This window comes from Mauremys mutica, chromosome 2 (assembly GCF_020497125.1).
Source record: "Mauremys mutica isolate MM-2020 ecotype Southern chromosome 2, ASM2049712v1, whole genome shotgun sequence".
NCBI classification, from domain to species: Eukaryota; Metazoa; Chordata; order Testudines; family Geoemydidae; genus Mauremys; species Mauremys mutica.
The window spans coordinates 176,078,972-176,106,433 of NC_059073.1; the positions used below are offsets into that span (position 1 = coordinate 176,078,972).

At 42.2% G+C, this 27,462-nt stretch overlaps 1 protein-coding gene across 2 annotated transcripts in view; it reads right to left on the reverse strand.

The window, feature by feature from the left end:
* ELP2 (elongator acetyltransferase complex subunit 2) overlaps positions 1 to 27,462 on the reverse strand; it is a 101,034-nt gene that overhangs the window by 44,718 nt on the left and 28,854 nt on the right. The window contains exons 6-9 of one of the 2 annotated variants that reach the window (XM_045007278.1): positions 20,249 to 20,313; positions 7,506 to 7,572; positions 5,527 to 5,670; positions 1,658 to 1,756 (exon numbers count right to left, since the gene is read on the reverse strand). In XM_045007278.1, coding sequence (XP_044863213.1) covers positions 1,658 to 1,756; positions 5,527 to 5,670; positions 7,506 to 7,572; positions 20,249 to 20,313 — 375 coding nt within the window. The remainder of the gene's footprint in view (positions 1 to 1,657; positions 1,757 to 5,526; positions 5,671 to 7,505; positions 7,573 to 20,248; positions 20,314 to 27,462) is intronic. The other variant, XM_045007279.1, reaches the window with a different exon arrangement.

Here is a 27,462-nt window from a genome sequence, read left to right on the forward strand (position 1 = left end):
CTCTATGAGCTCCCTCGCCGTCGAGAACGTCTCGGGCGTGGACGGGAGAGGCAGCTCGACCACGGCTTGCACCGGGGAGCGCGGGGGTACCGGACTCGACGGCCCAGCCGGTGCCGGAGTCGACGGTACCGCGCACGGTCCGTGCGCTGTCACGGACGGTGCCGAAGGCGCCGCTGCTGGCTGCTGGACCGATGGTCTCGGCTTAGCAGAGTCTACAGCCTTGGGCTTAGGCTTCCGTTTCCCAGATGGTGAATGGGAACGGTGCCGGGGCTTCGGTGCCGGCTGCTTCTTAACAGTCTCGGTACCGGACTGGCCGGGGACCGCTGGAGCACTCCGCACCGAGGACGACGCCGGAGCCGGAGGAGTCGGCACCGCAGGGGTAAGCGCCGACTCCATAAGGAGCTGCCGCAACCTAATGTCCCGCTCCTTTTTAGTTCGCGGCTTGAATGACCTGCAAATGAGGCACTTGTCTGGTCGATGTCCCTCGCCGAGACAACGAAGGCAGGCGTCGTGGGGGTCCCCAACGGGCATATGCCGCTGGCAAGCCGCACAGGGCTTGAATCCCGGTGTCTTGGGCATACACCCGCACCGGACGGGAAAAGAGGGGCTAAGCCCCCCTAATTCCCCCTAATCTAACTACTAACTAATCAACTAACTGAGTTTAACAACTAACTATATACACTAAATACAAACTAGAACCAAGGTGAGCTAGGTAAGTGGAGGACGACAAGCACTCCACAGTTCCAACTGCCGTCACGGGCGGGAAGAAGGAACTGAGGAGCGGACGGGCCGGCTGGGGTATATAACTAGCGCTATAGCGGCGCAACTCCAGGGGGCGCCCAGCCGGCCCGCCGGTGTTGCTAGGCTAAAAATGTTCCAAAGAGCCGTGCACGCGCGGCGCGCACACCTACATGGAATGCATAGGAGCAATCACTCGAAGAAGAACTGTTCTTTCACGTATTTAGAATAAATAGTTTATTCTTTTATTTTGTTTAAATCCCTGATACTATGGCTGGGGACACAGAATTGCAGAGGCACTAAAGAAGAATGTTTTCAATTACCTTTGACTAATTAAATATGAATGCATAGTTTTAAATAATTTATATCTGAAAAAGACAAATTCAAGTGATTTCTCTGAAGAGTTCTACTAATGCATGTAAGGTTGAAATAAAAAAAATTCAGAATGCCAATATTTTATTACCCTACTATTTTTCTATATTAAGAAAAACAAGGAAGGGCATTTGAGTTAACACTGATCTTCTGGAGAGATTATTAAAAACAAATCTTCATCTTTACAATTTATTTTTAGTTTGTGTTGAACAAACTGAAGTGAGATACCACAAGCTGTATAAATCACAAATCAAACAAAGCCAGTACTACATGTAAAACATTCATATACTATATTCATATTGTCTTTTATCAAGGCAACATCAATAAAAGACAAAGCATCATATGGTGCACAACAGCAAATAAAGCAGGAACACCATACAGCAGGACCTTATGATACATGCAAAAATGTTCTGATTGCAAAATTACAGAGAATATTCCAATAGCTTCTCTGTGGAAACTCTTGCCCACAAAAAGGTATATAATGTATAGTAGCACCATGTTTATACATAATCTGGTAAGCTATGTACTTTATGTACTTTCTTCCTACCTTTCAAAAAAGAAGGTTGCCAGTGAACTGCAAATACCCAATTTTCATGGCCAGCTAACACAGACTCCAGAATAACTGCATATGTTGTCTCAGTATCTACCATAGAACAGAGGGAATGAGACTGCTTATTCTTCAATAGCATTTTGATAAAAACAAAGATCTTTCACATTTTCACAAATACAGAGACAGCTGATATCGTGATACAATTCAATGAGAAGCCTTAAAAACAAGCAAAGTGAACTGCAATATGGTACCCTGCACTGCTGGGTGGGTCACACCCAATGTGGGCACTGCAGTGCACAAGCCAATCCTATTGCCCTCTCTGGAAATGGTACCAAAATTAAAGGTAATTTGTAGCCTTACTCTACTCTCCATGATGTTGGAAATTAGCAAATTAAGGCTGCCCCGCATAAATTGAAATACTCATAACTATAGAATAATCAGTCTAACTCACTGCAATGCACTTAATTATAAAAATATTTCTGACCTCAAACCATAGCTCAAGTCTTACACAAGGTGGTATGTGAGGTATTTATAACAATTTGTGTAATATATTATATTTTAATACATCTTTAAGTACTATATTTAAAGAGAAGAAAAGATTTTGAAATAATATGTTAATAATTATAATTTTTTTTAAAATAAGCCTCTGAGACTTGATCTTCTCTGAATTACTATATATTTTTTAGAAATTTCTATAGAAAATTACTTAGCATTCCATGTAAAGGAAATCATAATGAATTGATCCAGCACAGGGACAGATATCTGGGATTTTTTCAAATGTTGTTATACTTCTCCCCTTATCAGGGCTGGCTCCAGGCACCAGCGCAGCAAGCAAGCAAGTGGGCGGCACGTTCGGGTCTTTGGCGGCAATTCGGCAGCGGGTCCCTCAGTCCCTCTTGGAGAGAAGGACTGGCTGCCGAATTGCTGCCGAAGAATGAAGCGGCGCAGTAGAGCAGCTGCCGAAGTGCCGGTGATCGTGCCTTTTTTTCCCCCTCTCTCTCTTTGCCGCTTGGGGTGGCAAAAAAGCTGGAGCTGGCCCTGCCCCTTATAAACCTCCGTGTAAGACTAACGAATTTTGGCTATAATCTCCATAAACATGATGTTTCCAGTGCTCACAAGTCTAACTCCTACAATATGTTAAATATGTGCAAACATGTTTATACCATACTTCACTCTCTTTCTCTCTCTTGTTATATGAAGAGCTCTGTATGAGTTAGTTAGGACTAGAAGGACTAGTTAGGAAATAGGACTGAGTAGACTTGTAGGCTCTAAAGTTTGTTTTATTTTTGAGTGCAGTTACCTAACCAAAAAAAAAAAATCTACATTTGTAAGTTGAGCTTTCACGATAAAGAGATTGAACTACAGTACTTGTATGAGGTGAATTGAAAAACAGTGTTTCTTTTATCATTTTCACAATGCAAATATTTGTAATAAAAAATAACATAAAGGAAGCAGCTTACACTTTGTATTCTGTGTTGTAAAAAAAATCAATATATTTGAAAATGGAGAAACACATCCAAAAATATTTAATAAATTTCAATTGGTATTCTATTGTTTAACAGTGTGATTAAAACTGTGATTAATTGCAATTAATTTTTTAAAGCGCAATTAATTTTGAGTTAATTGTGACTTAACTGCGATTGACTGACTTATTACAAAGTAAAAGATAATCGAATTTTTCAGTTCACCTCAGACAAGTATTGTAGTGCAATCTCTTTACCGTGAAAGCGCAACTTATAAATGTAGAATTTTTTTTACATAACTGCACTCAAAAACAAAACAATGTAAAACTTTAGAGCCTACAACTCCACTCAGTCCTACTTCTTGTTCAGCCAGTCGCTAAGACAAACAAGTTTGTTTACATTCACAGGAGATAATGCTGCCCTCTATTTACAATGTCACCTAAAAGTGAGAACAGGTGTTTGCATGGCACTGTAGTAGCTGGGGTTAGAAGGTATTTACATGCCAGATATGCTAAACATTTGTAAGCCCTTTCATGATTCAACTTGTAAATTGCACTACCTTTTTTTATCTTTTTACAGTGCAAATATTTGTAATAAAAATTAATAATTACAGCTGTCAATTAATCACAGTTAACGCATGCGATTAACTCAAAACAGATTAACACTTTTTTTTTTTAAATGAGCGTTAATCGCACACCAGGGTGCCATGCTCAGAGGGGCCCTTCTCCATGCCTCAAGAGTCGGGGTGCCCCTTCTCCCACCACCCTGCTCTACTGCATGGAACTATCCCTGGCCAACCTGCTCCGGACTGGGAGCCTGTCTCCTGTCTGTTGTGCAGAGCCAGAGAGCTGATGTTGGGGTGTCCCCCTCGCCCTCCCGCATACCCTGTTGCTGCTGAGCTGGGGTTGGGCAACAGGGGAATACTGTCTGCTGCTGGCTCAGGAGTGAGTGTTGCTGACAGCAGTTTCTGCTGCCTGGAAAAGTGTTCAAGCTCCTGAGTGCTCTGCTTAAGAGACAGTGCTCCCCACACACACACTTCCCCCCCCCCCCAAAATATTTAAATAAACGGCATTCTATTATTATTTAACAGTGCGATTAAAACTGCAATTAATCGTGATTTTTTTTAATTTTGTGATTTTCAGGGTAGAAGAAATTTTGGGGGTAGTCGGGAGCCACCCATAGAAAGGGCAGGACTGGTTGTGTGGGGATCCAGAAGAACCCAGGCCCGTCCATCCAATCCTGTAAGGAGTTTGGCACTAAAGGAGGTAACTGGGTGGGGATAGGGGGCATTAGATATCTTTATGGAGAACTGATTGTTTAAATTCATTGTCACACTAAACAGATGCAAAGAAACAGGCAGGCAGCATCTCTTTGTGAGCCAATCATAGTGCAATATTAACTGTTTGATTTTCAGACCTCCACCACGTGTGTGTGTGTTCTGTGTTTTACACCGTGGAACTGCTTCAATCTCAGAGCTACGGGACACAACAATCGCATAAAGCTTTAATGTTTAACAAAAATAAGTCCCTGAAAAAAAATACTCAGTGGATTGATATCTGTAAATCTGTATTTGTAAATCTGTAAAAACTGAACTCCTTTAATAAAAAAACCTGGTAATTTACCAGTGAAAAATCAGTAAAAACTGAACACACAGAAGACTACATGTCTGTGACTTTTACAAAAAACAATGAGGGGGATGAGAGACCGAGGGAGGAAGGGGGGCACCCCGCGAGGCAGCTCGGAGTTGCAGGACCAGTGGCTGGAAGTTGTGGGGGCCCCTCCACAGCCCATGGTGGCTTGGAGCTGCAAGGCCAGCAGCTGGGAGCTGTGGCTGAGAGCTGTCTTGCATGACCTCTGTGACATAATTTATCTTTACATATGATTACATAGTCTGTTAAATTATCTGAAGTAATAAATGCATACAAAATGCTCTCTTTTCACCTTTAAAGGCACCTGTGTAATTAAATCTTATTAATATGAAAGACTTACTAATCTTATTAATTTAAAAAAACTTAAGACGTGCATTCGTCTGATAACTGGAGAGAAACTGTGTAACAAGCCTACTGTGTGTAGAACAAATACATGTCTTAAAACCATAGGCTATGCTTATAATATTTATAGTTTAATAGAAGGCCTCTATTGAGACTTTTTGCTGATGTACTATTTCTGCAATAAACCAGACACTGTACACAGTCAATGCTTCTAAAACACAAACATATTTACTATATTTTTTGCTGCTAAGGAGCAAGAGTTATTACTGTAACTTAATTTGTCTTAAATTCCTCTAGCATAGGAATAAAATTATAACAGAGAGAATTCCTATTATCCCTACTGAAAGCAATAACCACTACACTGGTTGGAAGAAGGAATAGCTACAGAGAGAGAATTTCAGTTGTTACTCACTTTTATTTTTCATAGTAAAAGTGTTCTCCTTCAGCCTTATAGAGTCATCATCTTTGACTTCCACAGATGGTGTTGATTTTGCCTGCACTTTCCAGATTCTTATCAGACAATCCTGGGCACAGCTTGCTAAGAAAAGATCCCCGCCTGTTTAAAAAAATAACACAGTAAAAATAAAAATGTTAAGTCACATACCTTTTCATTCTGACTTAACAAGATTAACTTCTTTTATTCTTATCACCCTTCACCACACCATACACATTTTATTTTTCCCTCTGCAAACAGTATTATGAACACTATTGTTCCTTTTATTCCAATGTCAACTCATTCTAATATTTTAACACAACCAAGCAAATTCGAACACACTGACTCATGGATCCTGCCTCAATTACATGGTAACAGCCATATCCTGGGATATACAATATTAAAACTTCAGCCTCACAGTTCATCAGTCCAGGATACATTGGGTTATTGACTTAGGGAGAAAACCCACAAGTTTACTGTTCTGAGATGTGCTTCTCCCTCCTGCACCCTTGACCTTTTCACCCTCCATGCCGTTAGGAAGGATAAGTCCCCAATCTTGAGTATCCTGGTATTCTGGTTAACTGAGACAATTCAATTTCTGTATTACTTTGCATTATACAGTAACTCCTCACTTAAAGTCGGCCCAGTTAACGTTTCGTTTACATTGTTGATCAATTAGGGAACATGCTTGTTTAAAGTTGTGCAATGCTCCCTTATAACGTTGTTTGGCAGCCGCCTGCTTTGTCCACTGCTTGCAGGAAGAGCAGCCCCTTGCAGCTAGCTGGTGGGGGCTTGGAACCTGGGTGGATCGGCAGCCCCCTATCAGCTCCCCTAAGTTCCCTCTGCAGCAGCCGCCCAGCAGGCTACCATTTGCCAGCAGTTCAGCTGTCCCTCCCCCCACCGCCATGTGCTGCTCCTGCCCTCTGTCTTGGAGCTGCTCCCCAAGCCTCCAGCTTGCTGGGCGGGGGGGGAGTGGGGGCTAATCTCAGGGTGTACCCCTCCCCCTTGCTCCTGCACCCCACTTACCCCATCTCCATAGAGCAGGGGGGGGACACACGCCAGGGCTCAGGATGGAGGGAGCTTCCTGGCAGCAGCTGCATCTCAGCTTGCTGATTAACTTAATAAGGCAATGTACTTAAGAGTGAGGTCAGTGTACTTAAAGGGGAAATGTGCATCTCTGTCTGGATGCTGTCTCCACTCCTTCCATTCATGCTGCCTTGTAGAGGCATTAACAACAGGTTAACCCTTGAGGGCTCAGCCAATTGCTAGTTCATCATTTAGCAGTAAGGCATTCCCTGGGAAATATCCCACCCTCTAACTCCACCACCTCAACCAAGCTTCACAATCATCATTGCTGTGTACAGTATTAAATTGTTTGTTTAAAACTCTGTGTGTGTGTGTGTGTGTGTATATATATATATATATATATATAGAGAGAGAGAGAGAGAGAGAGAGAGAGACTTTTGTCTGGCAAAAAAAAATTTCTCTGGAACCTACCCCCCACACCACGCGCCATTTACATTAATTCTTATGGAGAAATTGGATTCGCTTAACATCGTTTTGCTTAAAGTCGCATTTTTCAGAAACATAACTATGACGTTAAGTGAGGAGTTACTGTACTTTGTGTAGTCTGAGGAATGTTGTTCAGTAAAGTGACCCAGATAGATTATAATCAGAGGTGCCATCTAAAAAAAGATCTACAGCAAATATGTCATAGAAGTATCAGAGAATATAAATATATCAAAGAATAGCGAATACTGGAGTAAAATGGCAGTGCTATGCTAAAATATTCCTCTGCCTAACATCTAATCCATGCAATGACATCAGCCTTCCACTGGACCAAGAACTGCGATCTAACAAATGAATGGGATTAAAAATTAAGATCAGATGGTTGTTTATTTCCTCCTAATCTTCAACTCTCTGCCTCATTAAATATTTTATTGGACTTTCATACTGACCACAGACTGCCCATTCAATGCCTCTTATCCAATCTTCATGGCCATGGAGTATTAGTGTTTTCTGAAACTAAAAAGAAATCATCATTACACCACAGAAGTCAGAACTTCAATGTCCAATAGTCTTACATACTGTACATATGCCTTTGGACAATTAACTTCTGCTCTTCAGATATGCTGACCACCTGCAACTCCTATTAACTGGATGTTCAGTACCTGAAGAACAAAGCCTTATTGTCCAATACCATGTTCTTGTATGGGCCCTTTTGATGGGGCCATAGCCAAGGAGTAACTTTAGCAGATCATCTCATCTCAGTTATTGTCCCACTATCTAAACAAGAAAGGTGGGCGCAAAACAGATGGGGTTATTACTCCCTATGAACTTTTTCTTTTCTTTTTTAAATCTTTTGGAAAAAAATTGCCAGTACTGTAAACTCGGAGGTCAATCCTACACTTACGTGACTCCAACAGGAGTTTTGTCTGAGTGAAATAGCAGCAGAGCCATTAACCATTATTGTTTATATTTATTATGTTGATATGTACGCATACACAGTAAAAGGGATGACTACCTACATAGTCTTTGACATTCCTGTAATCATCTTCACCTACTAATCAACATTTCTTTGCTTTTCTGTTTTTACAATTCACAGCCTTAACATTACATAGATGTCTAGATAAAAAACATTAAGTCACTGAAAAGACTTTTGAAAACACTCCAAATTGGAAAATTTTGTTCTTAACTATAAATTTGTCTATTTGTAACAGGGAATCCAACAATCTGACTACTCACCTAAATGTTTACTCTACAACAGAGCAGTAACTATAGCACAAGCCCAGGAGGTAACTTCCAACACAGAAGAGAACCTATGAAATACTTGTCAGTGTTACAGAGCTAGTGGCATCTCTGTCCCCTTTCCGTGCCCCTAAGGTCTCAGGCCACCACTACCTCTTTTGGGGTGGAATTCTGCAATTCTCCCACTCTTAGCCCATGCTCCTGGACTACAGTACCCAGCGTATCAACTGCATTTCCTAGCATGTTCAACTGGGTTCACCACCTGCAGTTCTTACCTTTGAGAGTCAGTAGTGAACATACAGCCTTCTTAAAACTAACGTATTGCTTACTGACCAGTGGGAACAAAGCATTTCAAGAAAAAGGATTTTTAAAACAGTTAACATGCCATTTTGTCTTATCTAAAGCCCCTACCATCGTGTGATGGTAACCTGGGCAGACCTAGCTTCCTCAGGCACCCCAGATATTATAGATTGTATCCTTCGCATGCCAATGTTGGCACATGGAGTGGAAATTAGTTTGTTCCATCCCTCTTTATTATTAGCTGCTGTTTCCATCTGCTCTATGGTGTTGAGTTTGACTGTTCTGTCCTCCCAGCTAACAGTTCTTCTTAAGGTTTCCCTTGGAGTGAGGAAATGAGAGCACCCAATTGGTTACCACTTGACAGCTTCATGTGGAGTCTGCGTATTGGCAACCGGAGTACATGTCCCAAATGTGTCCAACACTTCCTCCTAATTCTAGTGGAGACAACCTGCAGGTTGGTACTTTCTCCGATCTCTATGTTGGTAATAAAGTCTCTCCATTGAATCCCAGGAGCTTTTATAGCACTTATTTTAAAAAGACATCTAATTTTCTATATGATGTATTGGAAGCTCTTCAGCTGTCACAGCCATATGTTAGCACTGAGATTACATTTGAGCTGAAATTTTTCAGGTTTTGTCTGGTACTGTCTCGCTTTGATTTCCAAATGTTACTGAGTTTAGTGAATGTTGTGGATGCCCTTCCTATCCTTGATGTCACTTCTTTCTTGACATCTCCATTGGCTAGTATGGTGCTTGTGATGGGACATCTGCACCACACTGGTAGAGATGGGGTTAGCAGAGACCTGGGGAGGCTACGGAGAGTGAGGAACAGCCAATCAGGGCTCACTGAGCCCATATAAAAGGAGTTGCAGGGCAGAGTAGTTCAGTTGCTGCTGGGAGCCCAGGGAGTAAGGACTGTGTCCCTGGAGGGCTAAGAGAATTATAACCACCTTGGACAGAGAAGTGGTTGGCTCCTGGGACTGAGCAGCTGTGCTCTGAGATGAAGGTGAAGAAGGTGCTGGGGCCATGGGGAAGTGGCCCAGGAAATAGAGCAGTATTGACAGAGGCTACAGAAGCACAACAGGAGGCTGCTATTTACAGGGTGCCTGGGTCACCCCCCTTGCTCCTGGGGAAGTGGCTGGACTGTTGGATGGCGATACCTAACCCTGGAAGGGGAAAACACAGCTGATGACCTAGCCGGAGGGCTGAGTTGAGAAGAGGATGCTGAGGTTCTGGGAGAGGAGAGAGGCGCCATAGGCGCGAGCAGAGAGAGAGTGCTGGTGTGCAAACTGTGAATGTGGGCATCAGCCTTGAGCTAATCCCCAGCATGACCAGGAGGAGGTGCCAGTCTGGCAATGAGGGCTGTACCCCCATGACAGTGCTGGCAAAGTAAAGGAACTGTTCTACTGTCTTGATGTTTTTGCCTTCTAATATTATATTATCGCTTGACATTTGGACTTCAAGGATGTCTGTTTTGGTGTAACTGATTTCGATCCCTGCTTGGCCTGCTGTTTTTGCCAACGTGTCTTTGTAGATTTTTGGAGTGTTGCTCCATGTAATATCACCAAAGCCTAGATCTTCTAGGCATTTGCCTTCTATGCATGCTATGCCAGTGTTTGTATTGCTATATACTTCATTATCCAGTTTATAGCAATGTCAAATAACAGTGGAGACAGAACACAGCCCTGTTTCATGCCAATATCCACACTGAACCACTCTATTATCTGGTTGTTCGCCTTTACAGAACACTTTGCATAGCTGTACATAGCCTTGATGTTAATGACTTTAGCTGGAATTCCATACAATTGACCAACACTGCACAATGTATGCCCATGCAGGCTGTCAAATGCCTTTTGAAACTGATAATAAACAAGTGCCTGCCATTCTATACATTCTTCTATGATAGTCCTTAGTCCAGAATCTCTTGGGCCTCAATCCAGTCTGTTCTTTGATGGTAAAAGCTCTAACCTTCTCTGCAACACATTGATTTTCCATGCCCTCTTCTCCCACATCTGAAGAATTTTATCATCCAATTCCTAATCCCCAAAGGATTAGATCAAATGACTCAGCTGATTATACGAGGCAAGAACCTCAGCGCTGTCACCAAAGCTGTGCTGCAGCTAGGACATTCCTGTGATAGAAGTACTATCCTTAGATGAGTCCCCCCAACAATTTGCTTATTCCACAGCAGGGCAAATATTGCTCTGAACTGGGAGCAAGTCGCAAGAGGCACTTTTAGAAGCATAGACTTTTCCCGATACCTGTAATTCCAGGTAAATAATACTCAGACCCCATTCCAGAGATGACCATATTCTCTGACAAATTTAGGTCCTGGGTGGCTCAGACAGATCACCCTAGCAATTTTTATTCTATTGGAATGTCCATCAAGTGTTTGCCCTTAGACATATTCCTGGTTTTTCAGGCACCACTCCAGAGATCAAAACAGTAAATGAAGGGTTAAAATCTCATTATATAGAGAACCAGGGCCATTACTCCAAACTGGCAGAAGGAATGCCTGCAGAGGAAGGAATTTTCCTGTTCAGATTTCCAAAAGGTTTCAGTGACTTAATACATTTAATGTTAAACCATAATAGCTTGAGCCGGAGCATGGTTTTCACATTCAGCATCAAGTTCAGTGAATTACAGTAATCCAGACCAGAGATGTCAAATGCATGAATCACTGTGGCCAGATCCTTGTCTGGAAGGAAGGGAGAATTTTCCTGGCAAGTTGGAGGTGAAAGAAAGCATTTTTAAACAATGATACTTCATGTTGGACTTTGAAGCTTCACACCACATTGATGAATGAATGCCTTCAGTGGAAAGCGGAGCCAACATCTACACTAGTTTTTCACTGCATTTCCCCTTTCCAACCATCACCATTTTGGTCTTGCCTAGATTTAGCTTGAGACAGTTGCTTTTTATCTAAGTGCTGATTGCTTGTAGGCATTATCACAGTTTTGTAGTGGTGGTAATTGCATCCGTTCAGAATGAGATATACAAGTGAGTTATTGTGTTGTTGGCAGCAAAACCACTGTCTCTTCTGTAATCTCATGTAGATGTAGAAGAAGTGAAGAGTTTTAGAGAGGGCAACTCATCATTCTCTTAGCTCTGCTGGAAAGGTACAATCACAGCGATCTACTCCTGTTATGTCACATAGGCAGGTTAACAGCACCTTGTGGCCTACTATGTAAAAAGCTGCAAAGAGGTCCAACAGCATGAGTATGGAGATTTTGCCTGTGTTCATGGCTCTAAGAAAGTAGTCTTTTAGCATCATTAGAGCGGTTTCTGTGCTGTGCCCTGGTCTGAAGCCTGATTGTGAGGCATTCAGGATGTTGGCTGCCATCACACGTAGTTAGACTTTCATGATTACTACTTCTGATCTTTCCAAAAGATCTTGAAGATCTTACCAGTAGGAAAAATGCTCTTGAAATACAGAGAGCTTGCTAAGATCCAAAGCTTTTTAGAAAGCTGTATCTAACTTCAGACCACCAAATGACGTATGATCAGGTGGGTTCTAGAGATGTCATCCTCAGGGGCAGATCCAGGCCCTAGCACGCCAAGCACGTGCTTGGGGCGGCAAGCCGCGGGGGGCGCTCTGCCGGTCACCGGGAAGGTGGCAGGCAGCCAGCCTTCGGTGGCATGCCTGCGGAGGGTCCTCTGGTCCCGCGGCTCCGGTGGGACGTGGCACGCCTGCGGGAGGAGGTACACCAGAGCCGCGGGACCGGCAGAGCGCCCCCCGCGGCATGCCGCTGTGCTTGAGGCGGTGAAATGTCTAGAGCCGCCCCTGGTCATCCTTATCCCAGGACTACAACAAGATGTGCTTTGTGGCCACTGTGGATCAGAGAAAAGACTATGAAGTGAATCCTGTGATATTACAAGAAAACATGTTATACAAAAATAAAATAAAAATGTAGGAACATAGGAATTGCCATACTGGAGCAAACCCATGGTCCATCTAGATTAGCACCCTGTCTCATAGAGTGGCCAGAACCAGATGCTTCAGAGGATTGCCTAAGAACCCCGTAGTAGGCAGATGTGGAATAATCTGTCCCTCAAACAGGTCTCACCCTGATCTCTAATAGTTAGAGATTGGCTTAAACTCAGAAGCTCAAGTTTAATGCCATTTCCAAAATCTGTACTGTCACTGATTATGACAAATCTGGATATTCTTAATATCCGTATAAATATCCATTCACTTTTTGAATCTCATTATGTTCTTGGTCTCAATGACTTCCTGTGGCAATGAGTTCTAGTTTAATTACATACGGTGGAGGAAAATTTTTCACTGCGTGTTTTGAATTTGCCAACTTCTAATTTCATTGAATTTTGCCTTCTTACAGCTTTGAGACAGGGAAAACAGAAGCTCCCAATCTATCTTCTCTGTAATTTTATATATTTTTATTGTTTTCCCTTTTATTTGTCTCCTTTCTAAGGTAGATTGGGATTGTTTCTCTTCACATGGGAATTTTACCAGCTTTTGATCATTCTTGTCATTCTTCACTGAATCCCCTTCAGTTCTTCAATACCCTTTTTGAAATCGAGTGTCCAGTACGTCACATAGTATTCTAAGCGAGGTTAGACCACTGAGTTATATAAAGGAATTAGTGTTTTCAGTATTATTCTTCATCCCATTCCTAACGTCTTGTTAGCTTTTTTGACTGCAGTTGCACACTGAGCAGATATTTTCATTGAACTGTCTACAATGACGACCCTGGTCCCTTTCTTGGGTTGATACAGTTAATTTGGAATCCTGTTAGGTACATGAGTAGTTATAATTTTCCCTCCAATGTGCATTACTTTACATTTCACGACACTGAATATTATTTGCCATCATGTTACCCATTCGCCCAAAATGTTTAGCTCTGAAGATTCTCATGGTCTTCTCTGGTCCTGAATAACTTAAGGGATAGCTCAGTGGTTAAAAAACTGTGTGTCATATGCAAATTTGCTACGTATTAACCACCCTTTCCAGATCACTGTTTTAATATATTAAACATAGGACATAGTATGGAACTTTTGAGGCCCCCTGACGTTAAATTTTTTGCCATGATTAAAGTTGACTTACTGCTATTCTTTGCTTTGTCTCCTGTCCAGTTTTTGATAAACAAAAACAGTACTTTGCCTCTCACCCATAACTACTCTGACTTTTTTAGTAGTCTCTTCCTATGAACCTTACCAAAGGCCTTTTGGAGAACTAAATAAATTAAGACAACTGGTTTCCTTTTATTCACTACTTTACTGACACACTCAGATAATTCTAAGAGATTAGTGAGACAACTTTTCGTTGTTGAATCCTAGTTCATTAAATATCTGGAAGATTTTGTTATTCTTTTTAAACCATCAATTCAACTGATTTGCCAGGTACAGACAGATAGCAAGGCTTACAGATTTATCATTTTCTTGATCATCTATCGAGCCTTTCTTAAACATAAATAAAACATTTGCTACTTTCCAGTACTCTGGAAGAGTAACTGTTTAATGAAAAATTACCAATTTGTGTTACCAACTCAGTTACTTCATACTTAAACTCCTTCAAATCTCTTGGATGTACACCACCTGGGCCTGATGGTTTACTGCATTTTACATTATCAGCATGCTCCAAATCCTCTTCTCCTGTCACCTCAGTCTGAGAGTACCTCACCTTTGTTACCAGGAAAGATTAGGTCTGGGGTAGGAATCTCACCAACTTTCTCACTAATGAAGACTGATGGAAAGAAATCATTTAGCTGCTCAGCAATGGTTTTATCTTCTCAAATTGCTCAGTTTAGCCCTTGAGGATCCAGTGGACCCACCAATTCATTTGCAGGCTTCCTGCTTCCAATATATTTAAAGAAGCTCATGTTTATTTTCACACCTTTAGCTATTTACTTTTTGAATTTCATTTTGGCCCTTCTAACTTTCCTCTTCTTTGATAACTGCTGTAATTTATACTCCTGTTCATTGGCTAAGCTAGGGTAAGAATTCCAAATTTTGAAGGATTTCAATTTGCACAAACAGCCTTTTGACTAACCTCATTTTATTTAAATCTTTTTTTCTAAAGATTAGTGTCACTTTTTAATACTCTACCTGCTGTTTGAATGTTAAACCTAATCATACCATTGTCAGTATTTCAGCATAGTTTAGCTACCATCATTTCTTGAATTAGTTCTTGTGTGCTAATTAATAGCCTATGCCCTAGAACCAGTTGTTGAAAGAGGCAATCATTTGAAGTGTCAAGAAATGGTTTCTTTAAACTCTGTCCTGTTATGCCATTTGACCAGTTTCTATATGGATAAAGTCCCACTTTATTGTTTTGTTAGATTTTACTGCCTGACTGGTCTCTCTCAGTACTGAGTGCTCAATTTCATTTGCTTGATATGGAAGCTCGAAGTAACACCTACTAATATATTTACATTTTTAGTTTGGGATTTGTATCAATATAGATTCACTTGTGTAGTAGTCTCCATTCAGCATTTTTAAGCTCATTCAGTTCTATGGAATCACTAATATATAGCACTACTCCTCAACATCTCTGGCCTTTTCTCTCTTTTTTGTATAGTTTATAAGTAGATATTACAATAGCCGGCTGGTTTTGAGCATTCCGCCACATTTCTGAGATACCTAATTTTGCTTTTAAAACTCTTGCCTTGGCACACAGAAACTTCTTGCTTATATTCTTGCCTACGTGTCTGTTTTTATATAACTCCTTGATCTAACACCAAGCTAATTTTGTGGAATGTACCTCTGTGTTCTTATCCTGTCTCTGCTCTCGTGTACTTGTATTTTCACTCTACCCTTTATTGGATACACAGATACCATTGTACTACCCACATCTTTAACAAATGTCTTTGTCCAACTTGTGTGCATTTCAGCTCCTGCCAGCTTTCCCCCCAGCTTTTAGTTGAGCCATTTCTCCAAACTCATTTATTTTACATGTTAACAGTCTAGTTCCATTTTGTCTAAAAAGAACCTTATGCAAATTTTGAAATTTTTTAGACACTGTTGCCCAAATACATTTGTTAGTCTCTAAGGTGCCACAAGGACTCGTTGTTGTTTTTGTTTTCCTTAAGTTTCTCTTGAGAGGCCTTGTTAAGAATGCTGATGCAGGAAGAGACACATAACTTTTCTTCCCTGGGAGCCAGGGGCGGCTCCAGGCACCAGCGCTCAAAACGTGTGCCTGGGGCGGCAAGCTGCGGGGGGCGCAGGCTGGTGGCCGTGAGGGCGGCAATCAGGCAGCCTTCGGTGGCGCGCCTGCGGAAGGTCCCCCTGCCCCACGGATTCAGCAGCAATTCGGCGGTGGGTACGCCGAAGCCACAGGACTGGCAGCGGCAGATCACTCACACATACGCCGCCGAATCCGCGTGCTTGGGGCAGCAAAAAAACAGAGCCGCCCCTGCTGGAAGCAACAATTCTGAATCAACACTATCTTTCAAAGACTCACATAAAAAGAAAGTTTCCCCATTCTCTTTCATCGTACAAGGGATTTCTTAGTACAATAATCTTCAAGGATTTCACATCTGACCCCTCACTCTCAAAAACCTAGGTGACTTTAGGAATAAGTATATTCAGATTGCTCTCAGCATGAATTTTGACGTGAAGCTGAAGAGATTTCACCTTGCTCAAGAGTATGACAACAATCCCCTTTTAGGGTTTATCTGAACTTTCCTTTATCAACCTGTCTTGCACCCTCCCACACACAAAACTTTATTTTTCTTATGATGAGACTCTGAGGGGGATGGTTCAACACCAAAGAGTCACTGTTGACTGGGAAGGGTGAAGGATCTTTACTGGCTATGGGAGGAGGCAGTGTCTGTAAACTAAATCTTCCACACCAAATTAACTTGAAAGGAGACAGGATGAGGCGTAACATTTTATTCATATAAATATGTGCCCCTGAAAAGAGAAAACATGGGAGTGAAGGGGAAACTATCTGCAGAGCTGGCAGTAGGTCAAGGAACAGAAATAGAGAGGAGCGACTGAGAGATGCTTTTAAAATATAGATCAAAAAGATGTTTTTGGTTTTTTTTAAATAAAGTATGTGAATTTAGGTCCAGACCACCATTCTTAAAATTAGTTTGTGTTCACTATCAAAATGGAGACCACCCTCACTTTGTATAAAATGTCTAACTCTTGAAACACAAAACAAAGAAAGGAAAGAGGAGGAACTGACCAGTAAGTACAAGTTTAAATGTCGCCTAATGTACTGAATTTGGTTTCTTCTAATGTAACAGAGCTAACACTGGGCCTGGTGGGCAGGACTTGATGACTGGACTACACCTGGATGAAAAAGGGAGCTGAAGGTAACAGTGGGTCTTAATGGAATGGGGGAGTGAGAAAAAGGACAAGCTATTGGTAAAAAACCTTTAAAAAATATTAAATTTACATTGAGTTTTAGAAAAAAATGACAAAATGTTACTCTGAAAAAAAACTATTTGATTGCATCTCATTAATTACCTAAAGGTACAAGATACAGACAAATACTTTTAAGAAGGAACATACAGGTTCGACTGGGTGTTCATAGATTCTCATGCTTTTTGGATGGAGGAGGGGCATGCGGGGATTGGGAGGGGACTTATTTTAAACCCTGCAACTCTGCACTTAAAGAAATTCAAGAAAATTGGTTATGCTTTAAGTAACCTTGAAACTGTGTATTAGTAATAATGGCCACTCTATGAGGGCCCAAAACCAGAAAACAGTGGATATGACCCAGAATATAATCCTACATTCACAAGTGTATTCTGAACCTCTTCTTTATTGCCTTGGCCATGTCATTTCATGACTGTAAGAAGTGTAAAGTGGCTTATTACCAATGGTGTCAATTTGGATAGGGTATGAGCCAAGTTTCTGAAGTTTAGCCCTTACACTGAGCAGCTAACCCAACCAGCATACAACACACCCCAACATTTTCAAGTGAGTATTGCTTCAGGAAAATCTGAAATCAGGTATCCTCCCCAAGCTCCAGAAGAACTGAGTTTAAAGTATCTTCAACTCCAGACTCTGAAGATGTAGATGACTTAGAAGAGGCTTGATTTTCAAAGAATAGTTGATCAACACTTTCTGAAAATCAAGTACCTTTAAGGTATCTTAAGTTGGGCACCCAAAAATTAAGGCACAAAATAAAATCACTTTTGAAATTCTTGGCCACAATGCAGCAGCATCACCAACAAAAAATTAGCATTTTAGCCACAACTTTCCGAAATCCTTCATTCTGTGTGTATATACATACTAAAATTCAGACCCAGAATTCACCCTAGTTTAGCTGCCCAAAAGGGTGAATTATAGGTCTGAATTTATTGTAAACAAGGCCTCAGACTGTAAGTTGTGCGTATCAGAGAAACATTTTTTATTTAGTCTCTAACGCCTATCACAACAGATATATAAAAAATCATCACCACATGTTTGGGAGACCTTGCCAGAATGACTTGCCAATGGAAGAAATTTAAAAAAAAGTTTCCAAAAGCCAGAGGGACACAAACATTTTTAAGTTTTGACAGAAGCTAAAAATTCAGATGCACTATTAGAGCTCCATCCCATATCCTCATTTGAATACTTTTGATAGTTAACTATATGAAAAATTAAAAGTTTCCATGTTCCAAATGACACACAGTACTTTTCATGGGAAATGCCTAATTCCAAAAAGAGTAATAATGTAATTACAATTAGACTACGATATTTACATTTTCAGTTGAGGAAGTTATTTTAAAATATTCTAAATGCATGGATACGCCTTAAGGAAAGAGATGCATAATTACTCTAGTTCAGTGGTTGGACTGAGGTAGGTTTCCTTTTCATAGAGAGAAATATTAAAAAAAACCCTGAGATTTCCATGTGTGAAACTGACATATCTGTTTTTCATGATTACCTAAGAAATCATAGAAATGTAGAGCTGGAAGGGACCTCAAGAGGTCATTTTAGTCCATCCCCCCTGTGCAAAGGCAGGACCTTAGACCATCTCTGAGAGGTGTTTGTCCAACCTGTCCTTAAAAACCTCCAATTATAGGGTTTCCACAACCTTCCTTGGTAACCCATTCCAGTGCTTACCTATTCTTATAGTAAGAAGCTTTTTCCTAATATATAATCTAAATCTCCTTTGCTCTATATATTAAGCCCATTACACTTCTTCTCCAAGTCCATTAAAGGTAGGACAACTCATCTCCATGCTCTTTATAACAGCCCTCAACATATTTGAAGAGTGTTATCAGGTCCTCCCTCAGTCTCTTCTCAAGACTAAACATGCCCATTTTTTTTAACCTTTCCTCATAGGTCAGGCTTTCTAAGTCTTTTTTCATTCATTATGGTCACATCTGGACTCTCTCGAATTTGTCCACATTTTTCCTTAAAGTATTGCACCGAGAACTGGCTACAATACTCCAACTGAGACCTCACCACTGCCAAGTAAAGTGGAACAATTACCTTCTGTGTCTTACATATGACACTCCTGCTAATAAACCCCAGAATGACATTAGGTTTTTTTTGCAACTGCACCACACTTTTGGCTCATGTTCAGTTTCTCATCCACTATAATCACCAGATGCTTTTCAGCAATACTACCCATCTAGCCAGTTATTCTACATTTTTAGTTGTATGTTGCATTTTTTAAGTGTAGTCCTTTGCAATTGTCTTTATTGAATTTCATCTTCTTGATTTCAGACCATTTTCTAATCCTGTTCTCCAAAATGCATGCAACCTCTCCCAGCTTGGTGCCATCTGCAAATTTTGTAAGTATACTCTCCACTCCATTTTTCAAGTCATTAATGAAAATATTGACTAGCATCAGATCAAGACAGACCCCTGCAGCACCCCACTAAATAAGTCCTCTCGCTTTCACAGAGAACCATTAATAAAACTTTTTATTTAGCATGGTTTTCCAACCAGTTTGCCCCCACCTTAGAGCAAGTTCCCCTAGACCACATTTTCCTAGTTTGTTTATGAGAATGTCATACTGGACTGTGTCAAAAGCTTCACTAAAATCAAGGTACAACATCTACCATTTCTCTCCTATGCACTAGGACAGTAACCTGTCAAAGAAGGAAATTAGGTTGGTATGGCATGATTTGTTCCCGAAAAATCCATGTTGTCTATTCCTTATCACCCTGTTATCCTCTAAGTGCTTACAAACTGTCTAATAATTTGTTCCACTGTCTTTCCAGGCATCTAAGCTAGATTCACGTCTATAAATTTCCAGGTTATCTCTGTTCCCCTTTTTAAATATAGGTGCTATGTTTATCCTTCTCCTGTCCTCTGGGACCTCACCCATCTTCCATGAGTTATTGAAGAAAATTGTTAAAAGTTCTGAGAATTGTTTCAACTAGTTCTTTAAGTACCCTAGGGTGAATTTCATCAGACCGTACACTTTTTCCCCCTATTCTGGATTGTTACGTGCCCCTTGTTATTAGTTGTGACCAGATGCTTAGCACACTTAATACTGTTTTAGTTAAGACAGAACCAAAATAGGCATTAAACACCTCAGCCTTCTTGGTGTCATCCATTATTAGCTATGCAGGAAAACTAAATACCTGAAACAGAATTTAAATAAAGCTGTTATTATGTGATGGCTATCTAGGGAGAGATAACAGCTATAGAAGAAGCCAAAAAGAATAGCAGCACACATCAAAAGAAATGAAGCAGAAAAGAATGAGTATTTTACTTAAGACAGGATATGAAGCAATAATTACCTGCCCATTCTGTTGAATATACAAACTAATTTTGCAGTCATCGCCACCACAAGCTAATATTGGTACTGCAAAAAAAGAGAAAAAATTAAGTCTTTGTTATTAAATCTTGTAACTTTAGCATTATGTGATCTTTATTAAAAGAAAAAACGGGCACAAGATGAAACCATAAATATAACTGAATAATATAATGGAACTTCAAAGTAGTAAAAGACTTATTTAAAAGCATCTAAAATGGAAGTTCTTGTAGATATATAGTATCTGCTACAAATATTGGGACGCTGAAGGGCAAGTACCTCTAATTTAGGTCTCCAATGTACATCTATTAAGTCCAGTTGTGACAGATATGGCAATTTCCTGCAATATCTTTGGGAGATCTTACACACTATAAATAATGGCCATACTGGGTCAGACCAGTGGTCCCTTTAGTCCAGTATGCTATCTTCTGACAGTGACCAGTAGCAGATGCGTCAGAAGGAGTGAACAGAACAGGACATTTTTATCGAGTCCTGTCATCCAGTCCCAGCTTCTAGCAGTCAGATGTTTACAAACATGCCAAGCATGGATCTGTGTCCCTGACAATCTTGGCTAACAGCCATTGAACTTAGCGCCGATCCCCTGGCCCAGCTGCATGGCAGCAGCTCTGTTCCTTGGCTCCAGCCACACAGTGGTGGGAGCAAGCCCCGGGTGCCAACCCCTGGCCCAGGCCGCACAGCAGTAAGTGCTGGCTCGGAAGGCATTGGCCCCAGGCGCTGACCCACAGCTCTGGCTGCGCGGCAGCAGGCTCTGATCCCTGGCTCTGGGCACGCAGTCCTGTCCCCAGCACCAGGCTCTGGCCGCATGACAGCAGACACCAGGCCCTGGCCACGTGACAGTGAGATTCATCATCCATCCCCATCGCCCCCGGCCCCCACTGCTTCCCACAGCCTGCATCCATCCCCATCATTGCCCTGTGCCCCCGCTGCCTCCCCAGCCCCACATCCATCCCACCATCGCCTCTGGCCCCTGATGCCTGCCCCTTCAACCTCCCTCCCCCCCATCCAGAGCTTAATGGGTGTAGGGTTTGCTGAGAAAAGTGATATTTACAAACATGCAAATATCACTTTTCACAGCAGACTTACTAGCTATCTGTGAAAAGTGATACTTGTATATTTGTTAATATCACTTATTACTTTTCATAGCCTCCCAGGTAGTTACTAAGTGTGCTGTGATATTAACAAATATACAAATATCACTCCTGAAGGGGGAGGCAGCATTATTTTTATTACTGAGTCTGCCAAAAAACCCTACACATATAAATTACAATTATGTGGATGTGTATCTGTGCATATTTAATTGTTTTTCCTAAAGTTAATTAAATATTTTAGGCAAAAGTGTCAGTGCGGCCATCAGTGAAAGTTGATGGCCACATTCCAAGGACACCAAAATTTGTTGTGAAAACCCCTGGTCTAGGCAGCTTAGCTTGCTGTGAATAACACAGTATAGGTAAGAAACTGGGCTGCCTGGAATTCCACTGGTCAGGAGGGAGAGAGATGTGCATCTCTTTCCCAGAGAAGTGACAGCGGAGAGCCAGAAGCCTAAAAGTTGACGTCCTTGCTGAACCACAAAGAGGGAAATACAGGTACAGTTGTCCTGAACTGTGACACCAGGCATTATTATTTCTGGGAAGTTTGTAGAAATGTATTCATCATATACCTCCTCAACTACACAAACGTTGGACTTGATCCCTTAATTTAAAAAAAGGAACTAGGAAGACAAGTAGAAAACCAATATGACTAAGCAGTAAGATTGAAGACCTTATTTGAGCCTTCAGAAAATGGAAGTTACATCAAGTAATATTCAAGGAGAGTGGGAGGGTGAAGATAGATATGAAGCACAAGTAGCTAAAGGTATAAAAATAAATAAGACATTTGTTAAAATTATGAGAAGCAGGAAGACGACAAAAGAATGTGTAAATCTGCTGGAATAGGGAGTTAAGGAAGTAATGTCTGAGGATAACATTGCAGAGAAGCCAAATGATTTCTTTGTATCAGTCTTCATTACAAATTACAATAGGAAAACACCAAGCACAACCTTACTCTTTCCAAGTAATAACAATGAAGAACTGTCAGAGACTGAGATGTTAAAGGCAAAGGTGCTGGAACTGGCTGATGAGTTAAGGAGCAATGAGTCAGCAGGTCCAGATGTTATCCATCAAAGAGTTCTGAGATGCTAGCAAAAGTATTCACTCATTAAAATCAGCTACTGTACTAGGAGATCAGAATGTAGAAAATGGACATGTCTTAGAAAAGAGTAGTAGGGTAATCCTGCAAGTAACATGTTACTAAATTTTGTACCACACCAAGTAAACTGACTGAAATAATTAAAAACAGAATTATAACACAAATGATAATATAAGGACAAACCACTAGATGCCTCTCTAATGTATTAGGATTCTTTGAACATATCAGAATAGCAGATAAAAACGTGGATTCAAGCAGAAAACACAACTAACTGCACCAGTTTACATGCTATTCAAGTCTTCAAGGTTTCCTTTACTACCAACATAGTTAGAATTTCCTTTTTTTTTTTTTTTTTTTTTTAAAACAAGACTTTGGATCATAATGATAGATTTTGAACCTTAATCATTGCAGCACAGACCAAAACATTTATAACTAGTATTCAAAAATTAACAAATGAATAATTTTTCATTATCGCATACCTGAGTTTTTGATACAGTCTAGAGCAGGGGTAGGCAACCTATGGCACATGTGCCGAAGGCGGCACACAAGCTGATTTTCCGTGGCACTCACACTGCCCGGGTCCTGGCCACAGGTCCGGGGGGGGGGGAGGGCTCTGCATTTTAATTTAATTTTAAAAGAAGCTTCTGAAATATTTTGAAACCTTATTTACTTTACATATAACAATAGTTTAGTTATATATTATAGACTTATAGAAAGAGACCTTCTAAAAAGATTAAATTGTTTTACGGGCACGCGAAACCATAAATTAGAGTGAATAAATGAAAACTCGGCACACCACTTCTGAAAGGTTGCGGACCCCTGGTCTAGAGGCAAGTCAGTTTTCACATGCCTATACCCACAAAAAAAACCAAAAAAACAAAAAACAAAGAATTTCTTTATCCATTGGTTTTAAAAATAATAGGCTTGTCCCCTTTTTAGAATTTTTGGGATATTTTAAAATGCTTATACCTCACTTAACAGATTTATATGAAAATTCATTCTTTACCTTTAAGCTGTAGAAGATATGCTATATCATTTCCACATAACAATGATGGTTCCCTGCCTTAAATACAAACTTAAACTCAGCCTTAACTATGGAAACAAAAGGGTACCTTTATAATAAAGCAAAATGTTTAATATCTAGTTATTTACATTTCAAGATTAAGCCTTACATGGAGTATCATCTTTAGACAGAGCTGATTTTAAGACTGAGCACAGTAAATTCTGAGTTTCATTTTTAAACTACTTATATAGATTTGCAAGCTTTATTTTAAATCTTGAAGTGTGAATGAATACTTCTCATTTATGTACACAGTGCTATACTGATATATTCCCCTAGGGTACTACAAAAAGAATTTCTAATATGTACACCACCATAATAAACAAAGAACTAATCTATTGCTTCACAGCATGAATTTTAAGACAGCATTATCCTGACTAATATGCAGCACAGACCCTTTATTATTTCAAACTACAGGTCACAAGAATTTATTGTAATTTTCCAGCCTTGTAAACTTACTGTCAACAACCACCTACTCACACATCTAAGGAAAAAATTTCTATTGAGTTAAAATTATTCAGAGTGAAAATGGAAATACTGCTTTTCATATTGCACTGCCTTCACGGTATGACAGCATTTTCAAACTGCATGATGTATTTTTGTATACAGTTCTAGAAGATTTGAAAACTTCATAAACCAAACAAACTGACTTGTCTGCTCTGAAGGCATTGCAGTAAAAATAACTGTCAGAGTTAAACAACACATAACTAGACAGCTATGAATATGCCTATATTTGTCTCATTAAGTGTGTCATATATAGGGCCCTACCAATTTCACAGCTGTAAAAAATGTGTCATGGACCACGAAATAAGCCCTGGGGCTTATTAGGGGAGGGACAGGACTTGTCCTTCCCCTGCATGACTGTTATGGGGAGAGGTCAGACCCACCTCCACAGGCAACACAGAAGAGGATGGTACACTCTCACTTATGTGCTGCAGAAGCCCCAGAGCTGGGCTCCAGACTGCAGCTCCCCATGGCTCCTGCCTGGGCTCACGGTGTCCTAGTTCCAGGGCTTCCGCCCCCACAAGCGCACTGTTCCTGCCGGGGCTCAGGGCCTACAAGCTCTGAGGCTTCCGTTCCCTCTCCCCCATGGCTCCTGCTCGCTCTCCCTCCCTCCTGAGCTCCTGCCTGGGCTAGTCGCACCCAGGCACCAGCTGGGACTCGGGGCTGCCACCACCTGCAGCTCCTGCCCGGGCTCAGGACACCCAAGTTCCGGGGCTGCCACTTCCCCACCCCATGGTTCCTGCCAGGGCTAGGGGCAGCCAGGACTCAGGGCTTCCACCCCCGGTGGCTCCTGCCCAGGCTCAGAGCTGCCGCCACCCCCACCCCCCGCAGCTCCTGCCCAAGCTCGGGACACCCGAGTTCCAGGGCTGCTGCTCTCTTTTCTCCCTCTCCACCCCCGATGGCTCCTGCCAGGGGTTCGGGGCACCCAGGCTTCAGCCAGGACTCGGAGTTGCCACCCCCCGCAGCTCCTGCCCGGGCTTGGGGAGGTGCCACACACACACACCCCGCCCCAGGGCTCCAGCCAGAGCTCGGTGTGCACAGGCTCAGGGCTGTGGTTCCCCAGGGCTCCTGCCTGGGCTCCGGGCTGCCCAAGTTTGGGGCTTCTGCCTCGCCTCCCTTCCCCCCTCCTCAGCTCCTGCTGGTGCTCGGGGCTTCCACCTGTGGCTCCTGCCAGAGCTAGGGCACCCATTTTTCATACTGTCCGGGGCCTCTGGGCACAGACTGGTCCCACGAGTTAATCCACCACTGGCCCTAACTAGCAGCTAGGAGCCCCCAGTTGGGACACTCCCAACAACACTGGGGAGATCGGACCTACCTCTACCTCCGGGAGCATCCTCCAGCTGCAGGAAACGCTGCAGAAGTGAGTATGACAATCCTGCAACCCCCATACAACAGCTTTGGGACCACACACACACACCCCACACAATACCCTTTTGGATCAGGACCCCCATGGTTACAACACAGTGAAATTTAAGATGAAAACATCTGAAATCGTTAAATTGACCAATTTTAAGACCCTGTGGCTGTGGAATTAACCAAAATAAGCCATGAATTTGGTAGGGACCTATTCATACATGTTCTGTGCTATGCTGGGCACTGTTGGATTGCTGTCTTAATGCAGCAGTTATACAGCATATTCCTAACCACGCCCTGATGCAGTTCCTTACATGCATGGCCAGAAGGTAGTTTATACCTTATTCACCTGAGGAAAGAATATCTGCTGGCAGCTTCTTCTCACCATGCAAAATGGCTGACATTTTAATTATCTTATCAAAGAATCTCTTCCCCCACTGAACATTCAGGGCGATTTTGGGAGGGCTTCTCTCTCTGGCTTATTTTCCTAGTATTTCAGAAACACGTGCATTCATACTAACAACACACTCGCTACTTCTATTAAATACTGGGAGGTGTTCAGATATTTTATATGGCGCCCATTACTGTAATGTGGTTATTTACCTTATCTAGTAACTGGAGCTCTTCAAGAAGCGTGCTTCCTATGTTTATTCCACTCAAGGTGCACATGTGCTCCTTGAACCTTAGACAGGAAGATTTCTGCTACCAGTGTCCATTGGACTATGCCAGGGGTGGGCAAACTACGGTCCACGGGCCGGATCCAGCCTGCGAGCTGTTTTAAGCCAGCCTGCGAGTTCCCGCTGGGGAGCATGGTCTGGGGCTTGCTCTACTACGGTGCTCCGGCCGGGACACTGGGTCGGGGGCTGCATCACGTGGCTCAGCCCTCTCTGGATGGGGCGTTGGGTCGGGGGCTGCTCCATGTGGCTCCCGGAAGCCTCAGCATGGCCCCGCGGCTCCTAAGCCCTCCAATGGGAGCTATGGGGCGGTGCCTGCCGATGGGGCAGCGTGCAGAGCCACCTGGTCGTGCCTCCGGGTAGGAACCGGAGAAGGGACATGCCACTGCTTCCGGGAGCTGCTTGAGGTAAGCGCCGCTCGGAGCCTGCACCCCTGAGCCTCTCCCTATGCCCCAAACCCCAGCCCCAGCCCTGATCCCCCTCCTGCTCTCCAAACCCCTCGATTCCAGCCTGAAGCACACTTCTGCACCCCAAACCTCTCATCCCCAGCCCCACCCCAGAGCCCACACCCCCAACCAGAGCCCTCACCCACTCCCGCACTCCAACCACAATTTTGTGAGCATTCATGGCCTGCTCTATCACAGCCTTTGGAAGGATCTGCAACAAAAGGGAAGCAGGGCAGGTAGTGGAATTCAAATAGGAACTACACATCTTAAAGAATTCCAGTTACTCCACAAGATAAATAACCATATTTCACACTCCATATGTATTCCACTCAAGGTGATTCAGAAGCAATATTCATTGAGAAGGAGGGTACAAGGAACTATGCTGTGCCACAGATTAGAGGACTGCTCCGCTGAAGGATATATTTGCTATAGAAGCTTGTATCTGGGCATAATGCCTAGTAAAAGTGTACACAGAGCCCCGGACTGCTGCTTTATAGATTTCTAGGAGCGGGACATCTCAAAGCAAAGCTACCAATGTAGTCTGGATTCTGGTCAAGTGGGCCTTTATACCTTGCAAGAGAGGGGTTGCTATCAACTCCTACCAAAGCAGGTTGCAGAGCGAAATCCATTAGGAAAGTCTCTGACAGGATATTTCTGAATGTATGAGAAGGGAAGCAAAGGAGACAAATAGTTTAGGGTATTTCCAGAAGGGTTTTGTCCTCTGCAGGGAAATGCCAAGGCTTGATTGACATCCAAGAAGTGTGTAGCTTCCCATCGTCTCTGGTGGCATGGCACTTCAGATAAAAAAAAAAGACAGGTCAACGGATGACCTGCTTCAGATGGAATTCCAACATTATTCTAGAGATTAATTTAGGAAGCTACCTCTCAGGGAAAACCCTGTCCTTATGAAAAACCTTGTAGGGCAGGTTTGCCATACAGGGCCTCCAGCTCAGCTGCC